The sequence below is a fragment of the Mirounga angustirostris genome, unplaced genomic scaffold (genome assembly GCF_029215605.1).
Source record: "Mirounga angustirostris isolate CCGP_5_RB_7025 unplaced genomic scaffold, mMirAng1.0.hap1 SCAF_2, whole genome shotgun sequence".
Classification (NCBI taxonomy): domain Eukaryota; kingdom Metazoa; phylum Chordata; class Mammalia; order Carnivora; family Phocidae; genus Mirounga; species Mirounga angustirostris.
In genome coordinates, this window is record NW_026991710.1 from 67,645,114 (window position 1) to 67,663,652 (window position 18,539).

At 35.5% G+C, this 18,539-nt stretch overlaps 1 protein-coding gene across 1 annotated transcript in view; it reads left to right on the forward strand.

The window, feature by feature from the left end:
- The window catches only part of CDS1 (CDP-diacylglycerol synthase 1), a 65,278-nt gene that overhangs the window by 32,895 nt on the left and 13,844 nt on the right, over positions 1 to 18,539 (forward strand). Inside the window, exons 6-8 of the mRNA XM_064584726.1 lie at positions 14,758 to 14,816; positions 16,399 to 16,481; positions 17,801 to 17,888. Of these exons, the coding sequence (XP_064440796.1) occupies positions 14,758 to 14,816; positions 16,399 to 16,481; positions 17,801 to 17,888 (230 nt within the window). The remainder of the gene's footprint in view (positions 1 to 14,757; positions 14,817 to 16,398; positions 16,482 to 17,800; positions 17,889 to 18,539) is intronic.

Genomic DNA, 18,539 nt, shown 5'->3' on the forward strand with positions numbered 1-18,539 from the left:
AAATAAATTCTTCTCAGTGCAGTTTTGGAAACTGAACACAATACAGAGGTGACTTTTTTCCATTTCTCATTAAACTAGAAATACACAGAGTGTATGGGAAATACATCAGGTCCTCTAGAAGTATGTCATTTTTTTCAGTTGTGTTCTTCATGGTGTTCCTGCTTTAATAAAGCCTTCTTCAGATCCTGGTCTTGATTTTGTTTCTGAATCTAGAAAGTCAGAAGGTGAAGCACAGTCTTAAATGATAATAGCAATTTTCAGAGAATCATTTTTGGGGGTAGGAGGAACCTAAATTTTCTAAAGAGTTTTCCTCTTTATACATTCAGGGGTTTTTTTTGCGTGTGTGTGTAGTCCAGTTTTCTGAGTCTGTTACTATATTTTTAAAAGTTATTACTAATGCATCTAAAGAAAACACATTCTTGGGAAAAGATCCTGAAAGGTATTTCTGTTCTTTCAAGGTCATAAGAAATTACTCATTTTAGATAGTCATTCAGTTTTAAATTTGAATCAGTGTAGAAGAATCATGATGATAGATTAATGATGACTGGTAACAGCTAAAATTTGGAGAGAAAAACACTTGGCTCTGATTCTGTGTTTATCAAAGCACATTTGTGACATTTTTTTTTTTCTTGGTAGATTCGAGTGGTTTACCACACTTACCAACCAACAGGGTTTGATTTGCATTGTTAAATGTAAAGTAGATTTTGGGATGGATTCTTTACTGTTACAAGAGAGAAGAATACAGTGCCTTCTCACTTTATATATAGACTGGCAAGACTTTATTGGTATTTTGAATTTTAAAAACAATTATTAGCAAGGAAATTGCCTGTAGTGGCTTCTGCTGCTGAACCCAACAATTTTACATTATTTCATAAGATCATTCTTATAATTGCTGAATAGCAAAGTTATGATTAATGAAAATGTAAGTCATTTGTAGCATTAAATGATCTTATAATTGCTGAATAACAAAATTATGATTAATGAAAATATAAATCATTTGTAGCATTAATATATGTCCATTTAAAAAATCAGTTTTAAAAGACAATGTAAACAACAACCTGCCTCCCACCACTTACAGATTTTTTCCCCATTTTTCTAAGTAATATGCCCATTTCTTAATTTATATTAGGCATTACCTATTGACTTCCTGCCACAGTTTGTTATTGTCGTTGTTGACATTGTTAAACAGATGCTGAAAATATCACTTCCTGGAGAACCAAATAGTATCTCTGATTGCATTTCTCTTCTTACACAACTTTTTGTTTTTCCTGAACTTAGTAACTGCTTCACCTTCTCCTTTCCACATCTGTAAATTTCCATGTAGGAATCCTTAATTTCTCTTCTGGGTCTATTCAATGTGTATTGGTAGTTTTTTCCAATTTTCACACAAATCAGTGTATCAGTTTCTTTTTTTACCTTGAGACCTCTGTCCTAGAAACTCTGTAGTCCTGTCACATTTGGACTGTCTGCTCGTAGCCCAGGGCCTCAGTATCCTCCTGATTTGGCCACCTTATTTCTTGAATCCTGCATCTTCCAGTTTCTGGGTTGACATCCTTATTTTGCTGAAGCATGGCCTCCAATAGTTTCCTATGAAATGTGCTTGGAAGGTAAATGTATTATGTTCATACATTTCTAAAAATATTCTCACAGTTGACTGCTTCGGCTAGAGCTTGCACTTATTATTAGTAGACTTTTACTTAGTACTCTAGTCTAGGAGTCTAGGCCCTACCCTGGCCTTCCACTGAGGCTTTTCTGTTCATTTTTCTCTGGAAGATACTATCAGTCCCTGATTTCTCAGGTCTGCTAAAAGTTATCCCGTCTGTTTTCAGCTTGCAATTTTGTAGTCATGCCTCTTCTGTTTTTCTTGACGTTTCTTCAGTTTTCTTCGCTCTGTGGGTTTTCACCTTAATTTCTTTCTTTCTTTTTTTTTTCAAGTAGTCTCCACACCCAACATGGGACTTCAACTCACAACCCCGAGATCAAGAGTCACATGCTCTAGTGACTGAGCCAGCCAGGCATCCCCTCAGCTTAATTTCATTTAATGTTAATTTAGTGGACTGTCAGGACAGAATAGAAATAAATGCATGTGATCAACCTGCATTTTAAGGCCCTGAAATCCTTAACTAGTTTTTCTATTTTTCCCTTGGCTTAAAACAGTTTATTCTGTTTCTCTCCTGATCCCACGATTGGCTTGGCTTCACTGGGCAGCTCTAACTTAGTGCCTCTCTTACGATTGCAGTCAGATGGAGGTAGTGCTCGTCGTTTAGGTCTTGAGTGAGCGGGGTGTCCGAGGTGGCTCGCTCACGGCTGCAGTCTGTGCTGGCTGCTGACCTGAACACGCACATCTGGCCTCTCCTTGAGCACCAGGGCTGGGTTCTGAACAGGGAGTGTGCCAAAAGCCAAGTGCTTCAAGAGTCCCTAGGTGGGTTGTGTTTTTTTGTTGTTGTTTTCACTAGATTTGAAAGATAAAAACCTAATACATGCCCATAGTAAAAATCTGGGCTAAAATGGAATTTTCAGTGAAATCCCCCTCCTGCCTCAGAGCCTCATTTATAATCTCCAGGGCCTGCCACTCCTACCGCAGAAGGTTTCTGAGTATTCAAGCTTATGTGTTTACATCCTCTCCACCCTCATTTTTTAAATACAAATGAGAACAGACTATTCTGTACCTGTTTTTCTTTTCCCACTTAATGCAGTTTATGGATGGTTTTATATCAGCACATCTAAATTCATTTTTTCATAGCTGCAGTTACATCTTTATTGATTTGCATACAGCAATACTGGAGGTAGAATGTGAGAAAATAAGGTGATTACTATTTCCTTTTCTTACTTTCCCTTTGGGGTTTGCTACAACTAATATTTGAAAATAACTTCCCTGTTGCATGGGTAAAGGCAATGGAATTTATTTCTTTGTTTTATTTTACACGTGATATATACCCTAATTTTTAGTAATTGTTTGCATCATACCCTAAACTTTTCAACTCTGTTTTTCTAAAGTAAAATCAGTATTTCTTCTTTTTTTTCTAATTTCTGCCATAGAAATAGCTTACCACTTAGTATTTTAGGCTGTTGGAACCATAAAAGCTCATTGCAAGTCATCAGAGTCATTTTTTCAGCAACCATACGAGTGTTTTCCAAATGCTAGGTACCGTGAATGGTATTGAGGACAGGGAGGGAAACAAGGCTGATAGCATGCCTTCCGGGGTCTTGAAACTGATGGGACACTGAGTCCCCTCGTGCACTGCTGAAATGTGAACAAGGACCTGTAAGTGCATGAAGGGTGAGGAGGACTCCGCTCTGCAGGAGACCATTGAAGGCCTTTGAGAAGAGATGGCAGGTGTCACAAAAGTAAAGAACAAGCAGGCATTTGCTAGGTGGATAGTGGGAAAGAGCATTCCAGGCAGAGGAAGCAGCTGTGCAAAGCTTGGAAATGAGAAAGGACTGCATGCTCAGGGCCAGGAGCAGGCACTGAAGGCTGGAAAGGGGGGGCCAGGAGCCACATCTTGAGAAGCGTGTCAGATTCTGCTGTGAAAAATCTTTGGAATTCTTTTTGTAAAACAATATCCAAAAAGTCCTTTCAGAATTTTAGTTCTGCAGCAGTCAAATGACTTTGGAAGGTATAGGTCTTAGCAGATTTAAACAGCAGAGACGGCCCAAGCTATTTCATTGATACGGAATTTTATTAAAATAGAATGCAGGTATCTCCAGGTCTGACCCCCTCACCATGGCCCATGAGACTAAATGACTTGACTAATATCATACAGAATGACTCACTGACAAAGACCCAGAAAGTCATTCTGATATTTAGATAATTTTGTTGTAAAACGAATTTGGCTGATAGCAAAGAGAAAATCAGTGAGACTGAAAGTTATTAATAAGGCAAACATTTTCTCTAGAGTCTAGATATATTTTTATTTGTGCTGCCAAAGTGAGCACTAGTCTAGATATATTTTAAAAGATCTTGGTGATTTGGATTTGAGGCTCTTTAGGAACCAGAGCAGTCATGTGAGTACAAATGAGTAGTGTTGAGTGAATAAGCTTAAGATGTTTGACTCTTTTTTTTTTTTTTAAGGTTTTATTTATTTATTTGACAGCAAGAGTGGGAACACAAACAGGGGGAGTGGGAGAGGGAGAAGTGGGCTTCTCCCAGGCGCCCCAAGATCTTTGACTTTTAATATCATCACCTTAACATCTCTTTAATCGACCAGCGATATGCATGTTGTTTTTAGTTTTGTTTTTTTTTGTTTTTTTTGTTTTTGCTTGTATGTATGCATGGCTATTTTGATTTTTAAAAAAAACCCTTAAGGTGGGACACCTGGGTGGCTCAGTCAGTTAAGTGTCTGCCTTTGGCTTAGGTCATGATCTCAGGGGTCCTGCATTGGGCTCTCTGCTCCCAGAGGGGAGTCTGCTGCTCCTTCTGCCTGCCGCTTCCCCTGCTCGTGCTCTCTCTCTCTGACAAAAAAATAAAATCTTTAAAAAGAATAAAAAATAAAAACCCTTAAGGAGGAGGTATGACTTGAATACTTTGAGAAAATCAGTGGATATATAAAATTAAATTTAGCTAAAATTAAGGCATAATTAAGAATTTTTTCTCCAAACATCCTGGATATTATCTCAAAGGATATTGATGAAATCTTTAGAAAGGTGTCACAAATAACTGTTCACAGAAGACTCTACCTCCAGAACCACTTACAGTTTTGGAGTAAAGACTGTTAGAGGGGCACCTGGGTGGCTCAGTTGTTTAGGTGTCTGCCTTCGGCTCAGGTCATGATCCCAGGGTCCTGGGATTGAGCCCTGCATCGGGCTCCCCGCTCAGTGGGAAGCCTGCTTCTCCCTTCCCTCTGCTGCTCCCCGTGCTTGTTCTCACTCTAGCTCTCTCTCAAATAAATAAAATCTTAAAAAAAAAAAAAAAAAGATTAGAATCTGTGCACTGTGCCAGTGTTGTTCTAGACTTTAAACTCACCATGTAGGGACGCCTGGGTGGCTCAGTCGGTTAAGCGTCTGCCTTCGGCTCAAGTCATGATCTCAGGGTCTTGGGATCGAGCCCCACGTTGGGCTACCTGCTCAGCGGGGAGTCTGCTTCTCCCTCTCCCTCTACCTCTCCCCACTGCTCATGCTCTCTCTCTCTCATTCGCTCTCAAATAAATAAATAAAATCTTAAAAAAAAAACTCAACATGTAGATTAATAGAAAACTTTTCTTTATCTCAGCTAATGGTTGGTTTGTGTGACAATTTCTACAATGCAGATTCACTTAAAACTTTTTTAAAACAACTCTGTCATAGTCTAGTGTCTCAGTAGGGGCCACATAATGCAGTGTGTGTCTGAATTTACTTAACATGATATTTGAAATGTTTGGAAACATATAACCACATGAAAGATCAAGGAAGAGTCATTAAGCTTCAGAATTTAATCCTGGGTCCACCTTAATGTCTGTTTCTTGAATTAAGGACTACCTGTGTTTATTGAATTAGTTAATCACCAATAGTAAATTTTAAAAACAACTTCATTAATTTATGCTTTCTGTCTCTTCGACTAGATTTTGAGCTCCTTGAATGGGAATGCCTGTCATACTCATTTTTTTGTATCTGGTGTATCTTTACACAATAAATATTTTTTGATTGTCCATTTTTCTGAAATTCCCTCTATCCCATCTTTTGGACTTTTGAATGTCTTCTTTCTCCTTTACTTCTCCTGACTCCTTTAGAAATCTCATTCATTTTTGTTCTTTTTGAATATGCCTCTCTTTAGTCCTTTGGGTAACTGGATCTCCTGAACTCCCTGGGAATTCTTTGATATTCTAGACAACAGGACGTATGCATCTTTGTATGACAGCACCAGGCACAGGGCTGTGTACATAAATGGTGATCAGTAATAGCAACTAGATGTAGTTACATATTAAAAACTGTATGTTAGGAAACTTTTTCCATGAATACTTTTATTTATAATACTTAGGAAATCCCATTTTTAATTGGAAATGTAAACATACAGAGAGTCTCTGTTAATTAGGAAAAAAGTAAACTATGGATCCAAATGAACAAAGTTATTCTTTTCATAGATTTGTTGAAATATAGTATAATGTATTTTTACACACTGAAACATAAAATATACACATAGCTATATGGTTGTGAATGAAAAAATAAATTTGTGTGTTTTTCAGATTGTTTTTCTTTAAAAATAATATTCCTTAGATATTCTAGGAAAACACTTTATACCCTTCCCCAGTTCAGAAAATTGTATTATCTTAATGTATCTGGGAGTCAGACAATTCTGTCCTTTATTAAAGCACCCCAAAAAGCTGCATGTTACTGGTGATTTAACAGTAAAATTGGATCAGGTAAAAGTAAGTAGCTAAGATTGTCCTGGATAAAATCACCATTAGTAAAATACTGAATAATTCTGCTGGTCATTTTTGTTTGAAGAAATGCTTAAGGGTGAATGGTATTATATGATTTCAAAAATGAGAAAACCATACATGTGAAAGCAGTATTCGTGAGGAGATAATTCACAGCTAATGATGTTGAGAAGTTCCCAAGGTTGTGCTGGGAGAGCCTGAGAGTCCATTTGGATGGAAGGCATCTGTCTTGTCTCTGCTTAGCTCTTACCCCATTAGCCTCTGCACTAAGTCCAGTTTATATTTGCCTCTGACTATGAACCAGTGGCATAAAACACAGAATTTACATTATTCTTTGAGCCACAAAATAAGTCTACCTGCTATAGAATAAAAACCTTTTAAAAGCAATAATTTTTAAAGAGGTTTTTTATGCTAGTGGTGACTTCAAAGCCATGCATTTCATGTTTTATTCTCTACCCCCTCCCAGGTTCTTTCTTTGTCTCAAGAAAGTGGCGTATGGCTTTCAGTTGTGCTTCCGTTTGAAAATGGCCCCATATTTCTTTTGCAGATCAGTCAGATTACTCTGTAGGTGACAAATAGGAGGTGAGATAGGGTCTGGGAGCCAGTATGTATTCTCTTCTTTTGTCATTATCCTTTCCACTGACATTTCCAATTAGCCTTCAAAAATTAGCTCAAGGAAACTGCTGGTTGAGTCTTTGCTCTGGTCAGAGTAATATCAACTGTGCTTACTCTGGTGGGTAGAATTGCCTTGGTAAATATTACTTATATATATGAAATCTAGTATTTATTTCATATGGGATAGATTACCCGACGATTCATTTTCTATCTTGGAGAACTCACTGTAACGATATTGCAAAACAGAATGGATGGATGCCTCTTTATCTGAAATTAAGCTTAGTTTATGCATTTCCAATATCTACCTCTGTAAAAGAATATTTCTGTTTAGAAGTTTACTGATATATTGGGCAAAAAGTGCTTCCCATTGCCTCCCATTATTTTTGTATATGATTATTAAACTTCAATTAGGTAGAATTTTTATTTAGTAAAATGTCATTGTAATAAATTTGTGGGATATAAACATAAACACAAAACACAAACTTTTGCTGTTTGTAAATCTTTAAATTATTAAGAGTATTGTATTTTACTACAATTATTATAATATGGTTCTGAGAAATTTCAAATCATTCTTAACCTGTATCTTACTAATAATGGTTTATGGAACCACATGACTCTTGAGAGTCAATAGGAACTGAGGGTTTAACTGTTTTCTAGGCCTTATTTTTCAGTCAATTAATAAAGTCCTTTGTGCATGTTTCTTCATCTGTAAAATGAAGATAATGGGATGTTGGAAGCATTAAATGAGTTGATGTTTGTAAAATGCTTGGATGAGAGCCTGGAACATAATAAGTGTTCACTAGATGTTAGCTGCCATATAATTATTATTAATTTTTGTATTATGTAGAGATTGAAACATTTTGTTCATACACTTGATGGATTGATGTAGCAAATAAGTTTTTTTTTCCCATGATGACACTTTGTGTTTTTTTAATGTAGTTGACACACAATATTATATTAGTTTCAGGTGTACAACATAGTGATTTGACAAGTTTATACATTATGCTGTGTTCATCACAGTTGTAGCTATCATCTGTCCCTGTACATTGCTATTACAATATCATTGACTATATTTCTTATGCTTGGCCTTTTATTCCAGTGACTTACTCATTCCATAACTGAAAGCCTGTATCTCCCACTCCCTTTCACCCATTTTGCCCATTCTCCCACCACCTCCCTTCTGTCAACTGTCAATATATTCTGTGTTTATCGGTCTGGTTCTGTTTTTTGTTTTTGTTTTTTGGTTTTAGATTCCACGTATGAGTGAAATCATATGGTATATGTCTTCCTCAGTCTAACTTATTTCACTTAGCATATACTCTAGGTCCATCCATGTTGTTGTAAATGGCAAGATCTCAGCCGTTTTTATGGCTGAGTAATATTCCATTGCAGATACATACATCTTCCTAATCCATTTGTCTCTTGATGGACACTTAGGTTCCTTCCATATCTTGGCTGTTGTAAATAATGCTGCAATAAAGATAGGGTACGTGTATCTTTTCAAATTAGTTGTCTTTGTTTGGGTAGATACCCAGGAGTGGAATTACTGATTCATACAGTGTTTCTATTTTTAATTTTTTGAGGAACCTACATACTGTTTTCCACAGTGGTTGTAACAATTTATATTCTTTTTTTTTTTTTTTTTAAGATTTTATTTATTTATGTGAGAGACAGAGAGCATGAGAGGGAGGAGGGTCAGAGGGAGAAGCAGACTCCCCACTGAGCAGGGAGCCGGATGCGGGACTCGATCCCGGGACTCCAGGATCATGACCTGAGCCGAAGGCAGTCGCTTAACCAACTGAGCCACCCAGGCGCCCAACAATTTATATTCTTATTAACAGCATATGAGGGTTCCTTTTTCTCTGCATCCTTGCCAACACTTGTTATTTCTTGTCTTTTTAATTTTGGCCACTTAATGGGTATGAGGTGATATCTCATTATGGTTTTGATATCCATTTTCTTGATTTTTTAATATTTAAATTTAATTAGTTAACATATAATGTATTATTGGTTTCAGATGTAGAGGTCAGTGATTCATCAGTCTTATATAATACCCAGTGCTCATTTCATCACATGCTCTCCTTAATGTCCATCACCCAGTTACCCCATCCCTCCAGCACCACTCCCCTCCAGCAACCCTCAGTTTGTTTCCTGTGATTAAGAGTCTCTTATGGTTTGTCTCCTTCTCTGATTTTGTCTTGTTTTATTTTTTCCTCTCTTGCCCTATGATCCTTTTGTTTCTTAAATTCCACATACCAGTGAGATCATATGATAATTGTCTTTCTCTGATTGACTTATTTCACTTAGCATAATACCCTCTAGTTCCATCCACGTTGTTGAAAATGGCAAGATTTCATTTTTTTGATGGCTAGGTAGTAGTCCATTGTATATATATACCACATCTTCTTTATCCATTCATCTATTGATGGACATCTGGGCCCTTTCCATAGTTTGGCTATTGTGGACATTGCTGCTATGAACATTGGGGTGCATATGGCCCTTCTTTACATCTGTGTCTTTGGGGTAAATACCCAGTAGTGCAATTGCTGGGTCATAGGGTAGCTCTATTTTTAACTTTTTGAGGAACCTCCATGCTGTTTTCCAGAGTGGCTGTACCAGCTCGTATTCCCACCAACAGTGTAGGAGGGTTCCCCTTTCTCCACATCCTTGCTAATATCTTTCGTTTCCTGACTTGTTCATTTTAGCCATTCTGACTGGTGTGAGGTGGTATCTCATTGAGGTTTTGATTTATATTTCCCTGATGTCGAGTGATGTTGAGTACTTTTTCACGTGTCTGTTGGCCATTTGGATGTCTTCTTTGGAGAAATGTCTGTTCATGTCTTCTGCCCATTTCTTGACCGGATTATGTGTTCTTTAGGTGTTGCGTTTGATAAGTTCTTTATAGATTTTGGATACTAGCCCTTTATCTGATATGTCATTTGCAAATATCTTCTCCCATTCTGTTGGTTGTCTTTTGGTTTTGTCAACTGTTTCCTCCATTTCCCTGATGATTAGTGACATTGAGCATCTTTTCATGCTTACCGTCTGTATGTCTTCTTTGGAAAAATGTGTATTCAGGTCCTCTGCCCATTTTTAAATTAGATTTTTTTTTTGGTGTTGAGTTATAGAAGTTCTTTATGTATTTTGGATATTCATCCTTTATTGGATATATGATTTGGAAATGTCTTCTCCCATTTAGTAGATTGCCTTTTGTTTTGTTAATGGTTTCTTTTGCTGTACAAAAGCTTTTAATTTTGAGGTAGTCTCAATAGTTTATTTTTGTTTGCCTTTGGAGACACATCTAGAAAAATGTTTATGTGGCTGATGTCAGAGAAATTACTGCCTGTGCTCTCTTCTAGGATTTTTATGGTTTCAGGTCTCACATTTAAGTCTTAAATCCATTTTGAGTTTATTTTTGTGTATGGTGTTAAGTGGTCCAGTTTCTTTTGCATGTAGCTGTCCAGTTTTTCCAGCGCCATTTATTGAAGAGACTATCTTTTTCCCATTTTATATTCTTGCCTCCTTTGTCATAGATTAATTGACCATTAATCATGGGTTTATTTATGGGGTCTGTATTCTGTTCCATTGATCTATGTGTCTTTTGTGTCTGTATTATACTGTTTTGATTACTACAGTTTTGTAGTATATCTTGAAACCCAGGAGTGTGATATCTCCAGCTTTTTCCTCCCTGCCTTGCTTTGGCTATTTGGGATCTTTTGAAGTTCCATACAAATTATTTGTTATAGTTCTGTGAAAAATGCTGTGGGTATTTTGATAGGCATTGCATTGAATCTGTAGATTGCTTTGGGTAATATGGACATTTCAACAATATTATCATGATCCATGAGCATGGAATATCTTTCCATTTATTTGTGTCATCTTCAGTTTTTTTTCATTAATGTTCTATAGTTTTCAGAGTCCAGGTCTTTCACCTCTTTGGTTAAGTCTATTCCTAGGTATTCTTTCTGGTGCAATTATAAATGGTGTTGGTTTCTTAATTTCTCTTTCTGCTACTTCATTATTAGTGTGTAGAAACACTATTGATTTCTAGGTATTAATTTTGTATCCTGAAACTTTACTGAATTCATTTATAACATCTAGTAGTTTTTTATAGTGGAGTCTTTAGGATTTTCTATGTATCATCCTCATCAGTTTAACTTTTATCAATATGGATGCCTTTTATTTCTTTTCTTGTCTGATTGCTGTGGCTTGGACTTCCAATACTATGTTGATAAAAGTGGGGAGAGTAGATATCCTTGTCGTGTTCTTAATCTTAGAGGAAAGGCTCTTAGTTTTTCATTGTTGAGTATATTATTAGCTGTGGGTTTTGTGTGTGTGTGTGTGTGTGTGTAAGTGTGTATGTGTATATATACATAGTCTAACGTCACTTAATTGAGAGTTTTTTTTATCATGAATGGATGTTGGATTTTGTCAAATGCTTTGCAACTTTTGAAATGATCATATGATTTTTATATTTCATTTTGTTGATGGTGTATCATATTGATTGATTTGTGGATATTGAATCATGCTTGCATTTCTGGAATAAATCCCACTTGATCCTCGTGAATGATGTTTTTAGTGTATTGTTGTCCATGGTTTGCTAATCTTTTGTTGAGGATTTTTGCATCCAAGTTCAGGAATATTAGCCTGTAGGTTTTGTTTTTTTGTAGTATCTTTGTCTGGTTTTAGTATCAGAGTAATGCTGGCTTTGTAGAATATATTTGGAAGTTTTCCTTCTATTTTTTTGGAATAGTTTGAGGGGAATAAGTATTATTTTCTGAATGTTTGGTAGAATTGACCTGTGAATCCATCTAGTCCAAGACTTTAATTTTTTGGTGGTTTTTGATTAGTGATTCAATTTCTTTACTTGTAATCAGTTTCTTCAGATTTTCTATTTCTTCCTGATTTAATTTTAGAAGATTGTATATTTTTAGAAATTTATCCATTTCTTCTAGATTGCTCAGTTTGTTGGCATATAATTTTTCATGGTAGTCTCTTGTAATCCTTTGTATTTCTGTGGTTTTAGTTTTTATTGCTCTCTTATTTCTGATCTTATTTGGGTCTTTTTTCTTGATGAGTCTGGCTAAGGATTTATCAATTTTGTTTATCTTTTCAAAGAACCAGCTCTTCGTTTCATTGATTTTTTTTTTCTACTGTGTTTTTCAGTGTCTGTGTTATTTATTTCTGCCCTGATCTTTATTATTTCCTTTTTTTTTCCTACTAACCTTGGGTTTTGCTTGTTCTTTTTCTAGTTCCTTGAGATGTAAGGTTAGGTTATTTATTTGAGCTCTTCTTTCTTGAGGGAGGCCTGTAGCACTATGTATTTTCTTCTTAGAACTGATTTCACTGTGTTCCAAAGATTTTACATATTGTGTTTTCATTTCCATTTGTCTCAATGTTGTTGTTTTTTTTTTATTTCTTTCGGCCCATTAGTTGTTAGGATCATATTGTTTAGCCTCCATGTGTTTGTGTTGTTTCCATTTTTTTCCTTGTGATTTATTTCTAGTTTCATACCACTGTGATTGGAAAAGATACATGGTATGATTTCAGTCTTAAATTTATTGAGGCTTGTTTTGTGGCCTAATATGTGATCTCTTCTGGAGAGTGTTCCATGTGCACTTGAATGTGTATTGTTACTATTTTTTTATTATTTATTTATTTTTAAAAGTTTGTTTATTTATAATCTCTACACCCAGTGTGGGGCTTGAACTCACAACCCTGAGATTAAGAGTCACATGCTCTACCAACTGAGCCAGTCAGGCACCCCTATTCTGCTGTTTTTAGATGCAATATTCTGTATGTATCTGTTATGTCCATCTGGTCCCATGTGTCATTCAAAGACACTGTTTCTTTTGTTGACTTTCTGCCTAGGTGATCTATCCATTGATGTATAAGTGGTATGTTAAACTCCTCTAATATTATTGTATTACCATCAGTTTTTCCCTTATGCCCATTATTATTTGCTTTCTGCATTTAGGTGCTCTAGTGTTGGGTGTATAGTTGTTTACAATTGTTATATCTTCTTGTTGGATTGACCCCTTTATCATTATGTAAAGCCCTTCTTTATCTCTCATTACAGTCTTTATTTTAAAGTCTACTTTGTCTGATATAAGTATTGCTACCCTGCTTCCCCCCACCACCACCACTTCCGTATCCATGGTAAATGCATTATCATCTCTTTGCTTTCAGTCTGTATCTTTAGATCTGAGGTGAGTCTCTTGTAAGCAGCAGGTGAATGGGTCTTGTTTCTTTATCCATTCTGCCATGGTAGGTCTTTCAATTGGAGCATTTAGGCCATTTACATTTAAAGTAATTATTGATAGATATTGCCATTTTGTTGTTTGTTTCCTGATTGGTTTTGTCTTATGTCTACTTATAGCCATTTATTTTCTACTTAAGGAAGTCCTGTTAACTGTTCTTGTAAGACTCCTTTATCTTTTGTTGCTGTAGTTCTTCTCTGTTCCTTCTTCTCCTGCACTCCTTCTTTGTCATTGATGAGTTCCTATAGTCTTTTGTTTGGTGTTCTCTCTTTTTATTTTTTGTGTATCTATTATAGGTTTTAGGTTTGTGGTTACCATGAGATTCATATATAACATTCCTAAGTAAATAGCCTTCTACATTAATTTAATGGTTATTTAAGGTCAAACACATTCTTATTTAGAAAAAAAAAAAGAAAAACTTTTCTTTTTCTTCCTTCCCCCTTTTTTTATTCCCGCCCCCATGTTTTATGTATATGTGATCATATTTTACATCTTTTTTTTAAAAGGTTTTGTTTATTTGAGAGAGAGAGTGTATGCGTGAGAGAGCAGGGGTGGGGGGAGGGGCAGAAGGAGAAGCAGACTCCCCGCTGAGCAGGGAGACCAAGGCAGGGCTTGATTCCAGGACCCTGGGATCATGACCTGAACTGAAGGCAGACACTTAACTGACTGAGCCACCCAGGCACCGTACATCCTTTTTTTTGTTGTTTTTTAAGATTTATTTATTTATTTGAGAGAGAGAGAATGTGAGCAGGGGGAGGGGCGAAGGGAGAAGGAGAGAGAGAATCTTAGGCAGACTCCACACCCAGCGTGGAGCCTCATGTGGGGCTTGATCTCACAACCCTGAGATCATGACCTGAGCCAAAATCAAGAGTCCGAGGCTTAACTGACTGAGCCTCCCGGGTGCCCCACATCTTTTATTCATAATTTTCTTATGTCTACTTACGGCCATTTATTTTCTACTTAAGGAAGTCCTGTTATAACTCTTCTTATAAGACTCCTTTATCTTTTGTTTGTCTAGGAAACTCTTTATCTTTCCTTCAAATTTAAATGATTACCTTGCCAGATAGAGTATTCTTGGCTGTAGGTTTTTTCCTTCCAGCACTTTGATTATGGTATGCCACTCCATTCTGACCTGCAAAGTTCCTGCTGAAGAATCAGCTGATAGTCTTAAGATTTTCCCTTTTAGGTAACTTTTTGTTTCTCTCTTATCAAATAACTTTCATTCAGCTGAAATTCAGGATCTGTTTTTCTATGTCCACATATTTGCGAGGGACTAATTCACTTAATTAATGCAGGGGATGTTTATTGAATTTATACCATGGACTATATTAGGCATTTTGGAGAATACAAGATTATTTCACTCAAGAAACTTTTATTTAAAATGCTTATTGTGAGTAGGAGAGGTGGCCTGTGAGTAAATGCTAAAGTATACATGGAAGTGGTACCGAAAATTGGCTTCTTTGAGCTCAGTGAATCTTATATTTTTTAACAAATTGCACAACAAGCACATGTTTTTTGTTCTGAAACAGGTTTCTGCATGTTTGTGCTGAGTTTGGTGAAGAAACATTATCGTCTGCAGTTTTATATGGTCTGTATTAACCATAACTATATATAATAAAAACATGCTTATCCTTATTTTTTTTCTATAGTGAGAAGATCTAATCTGCTAGTTGATGTTTTGCCTAAATATGAGGGATATTTCAATTTTGGATGACTATTAAATACAAAAGGTTTAAGTTGTACAATTTTTGAAGATTTAAAAATTTTAACTGTTTTCAAAGTATCTACCATACTTTTCCATGGAAAGTAACTATAATTATTTGTCCTTAGCCTGAGCATAGAGAGAACAGAAGATACATTTTCTTGGTAGCTATGGTTAGTCACACAGTTAATTGCATAATTCTTTTTGCCCTAAGGTGTTTTATGCAGTTTATCACTGAACTGTGTTGAGTATTTTATGAAATTTGTCACTGTGTATGATGAACTTTTCTTATTTTCTTAAAAGGTAGCTAATTATAAGATTATAAAATGGAAAATATAGTATTTAATTCTGTGAATTCATGTATTAGTAAGGCTTATTTTGTATTTGGATATATTTACTGTTTTTATGCTTTGCTTTTCTCCACTGAGACATTCTGCTGAGCATCATCACTGGGAAACTGCAGTAATTTCTTTACATTTCTGATTTTTCGGGATCCTAAGAGGAGAGTAAAATTATCCGTGAAAATCTAGAAACCATCAAGACAAGTTAGAGATAATAGAATCTCCTATGAAAATATAAATGGTGCCTAATGGAAAAAAATCATTTATGCATTTTGAAGCAACCAAGATAAAAGAGAATTTGACCTTTTATGCAGATAAAAATAAAACAAAAAACTAATATATTATTTGCCAAAATGGGAAATAGGTTTATTATGAATAAATCCAAATCTTAAGAATGTTGAACATTTTACAAATTCCAGTCAAAATTATGAGACAAATATATAGAAACATTAAGTTTTGTTTTGTTTTGTTTTTTCACATTCTACTCATACTGGTGATGCTAAAAGAATTATTAAAGTGGCATCTCTCAGTCTAGGTGGACTTGACGAAACACACAAGTTTGAGATTCTGAAATTGAATACTGTCGTTGAATAGTGTACTGTAAAGGCCAGCTTTCAGGTTTGGAAAGCTGGTGTTTAAGGGTAACTGGTCCCTGCTGGTTTGAATTATTTGAAGACAGAAATAACTCTTTATGGGAAAAAGTTACCAGAATGAACTCCAAAAGAAAAGCTTTTCACATTTTTAATGCAGAATGCAGCCAGAGTAAAATGTTCCTCTCTAAGTGCTGTAACAACACCATAAATTTCTCATTATCATTTTAATCTAATGATTCAAGAGTATTGTATATTTTGTATATGTTTTTAAATTCAGTAGTGTTTCTCAGTATTGTTAGCATTGCATTTGTGTATAAATTAAGATTACTTTGTTAAATGTCTTTGTGGTTTTAAGGTTCCAGTAGGCACCAAAATGACTATAATTTACTAACAGCATTTATTTTTACAATCCCTATCTTACAAAATTTGACCAAAAGTCATGCTAGAAATTTATGTTTCAAAATTGTTATTTTGCTCCAGGGCTGCCCTGATCAGCTGTGTTCACTAATTGTTGTGTTGTTGGGCTATTAACAGTTCGCATGGACTCATGTCACTTTACTGATAACAGTTACTCAGTCACATCTTGTCATCCAAAATCTGTTTGAAGGCATGATATGGTAAGGGGACAGCATTATGCTGCTTTGTATTTGTGTCCTAGCCTTTTTAAAGCTCTTTCACATTGGACAGTGTCTTGTAGATTTCTGCTAAAATGTACTCTTTATTGTTGCTCTCTTTCACTAAAATACCTTACTGAGTTTTGCTTACTATTTGACAACTGAAGACAAACGCTTTGTTAACAACTTGAAAACCCTTCTTTTTCGGGTTGCAAATAAAATGCAGGAAGTCCTCATAATAAAAGCTCCCCAAATTAATTACATTTTCAGGTGTTAACTACACCTTAATGTGGCTGTTTACAAAGCATACATAGACTTTAAAAAGAGTATATTATTTTTGTGGAATGCAAAAGAACATGAAAGTTTGCTTCTTAGCAAACAGTGTGCTGCCAATGTATTTTCTCTGGGTGAAAGTTGGGTAGGTTCTACTCTGCCTTTATATAGGAGTGGGTGTCCAGATTTCAGATGGAATTACTTGCTGTGTAGCAGTGACTTGAAGATTCAAAAAGCATTTTTATTAGTTTGAAATTATAAAAATTATTAGTTAAAAATCAGAGTGGAGAGAAACGATTTAAGAAATCTGACCATATTATCCCCACATTCTTTTTAAACCCATTAATTAAAATCTTTTATAGTTGATAGGTTTTGTCAAGATAAAACCCTTCACAGCTTCATGTTTGGGTTTTTTATACCAAGGTTGTGTGTGTGTGTGTGTGTGTGTGTGTAAAACAGAATCATTTTAAGATTGTCTTCCATATGCAAACTTCTAATTGATAGGGGGCAGTTACTGAAATTAGTAGGTTCTGTACAATTAGTAGGGTTTAATGGAACTATAGGCTAAGATAGAATTAAAATTGATAGTTCTTCCTGAAAAAGGATTTGTATTAAGAGCTTGGTATAAATTTATGAGATTATATTGTGTCTAAACAAATGACTAATTTCCATTTTGAAAGGCTGCTTTTTTTAAAAAAATTTTTTGTGCTATTATAACTTGTTCCTCATAAAACTGAAATTTGAAAGTCCATAGCTATAGAAATGGATTGCTTAATATTAAAATTAAATTGATTATTTAATATTTTCCTTAGCAATATTCTCCTGGTATGTTGGTTTATTTATAGATTTTGCTCTGCTGAATTGCATTAAACAGATCTGGGCAAACTTACTTGATATCTATCATTTCTACTAATGTTTTGGCAAATGTTATGTTCTGGATGAAGCTGCAGTATAGTCCAAAGGGTTATTGCATTGGTTCATTATGAGTCATAACCTGTATAAGTGTTTGCCACGTAATCATACGGATTTTTTTTCTGATTTTCTTTAAGGTTCCTTGTTCCAATATCAAGTGTTATTTGCAATGACATAACTGCTTACCTTTTTGGATTTTTTTTGGGGAGGACTCCATTAATTAAGGTAATGGAACAACATCTCAAGCAGGCCATTACCATAACCTTAAAGATGAGCCACTGGTGAAAATTCCCAACAATTTGGTGCTGTTGCACATTTTTATTTTTGAGGTGCTTTGATTTTCCCATAGCTGTATTTAACAGCCACAGTGTAGGGGCAGTGAGCCATATTTCCCAATGATTCCATCTAGATTCTTCATGAGACATTCTCTTGGCTCCATCAATAAGGACCTGACTCCATCAGTCATCCTCCATCTTGTGAAGGCTCATTTCATCTTTCTGCTGGTTTCTTTCCATGAGCTGTAGTGCAAGTTGTCGTCTTCCATTCTCTAGCGACCCTACAAACAAGCCTTTCCTAGACTCGCTTTCCCCTCAAGCCATCTCATTTATCACCTCCTTTACCAAATTTTTTGAAAGTGTACACTTAACCATCTTCACATACTCATGTCCATTTGTAAAACTTCTACATCCAAACTCATTTCAAAAAAACCCCGAGGCCCTACAATAAAATACTGATAATGCAAGTAATAAGTAAAGGTTAAGATAAGGGAAAGAAAAATACACATGTGCAGACCATGTTGTTTTGCCTTAGATTTGGTTCTACTTACAGTCAGTGGAGGCAAGGAAGGAAATGAATTAAGTTATACAGTTCTCCTTT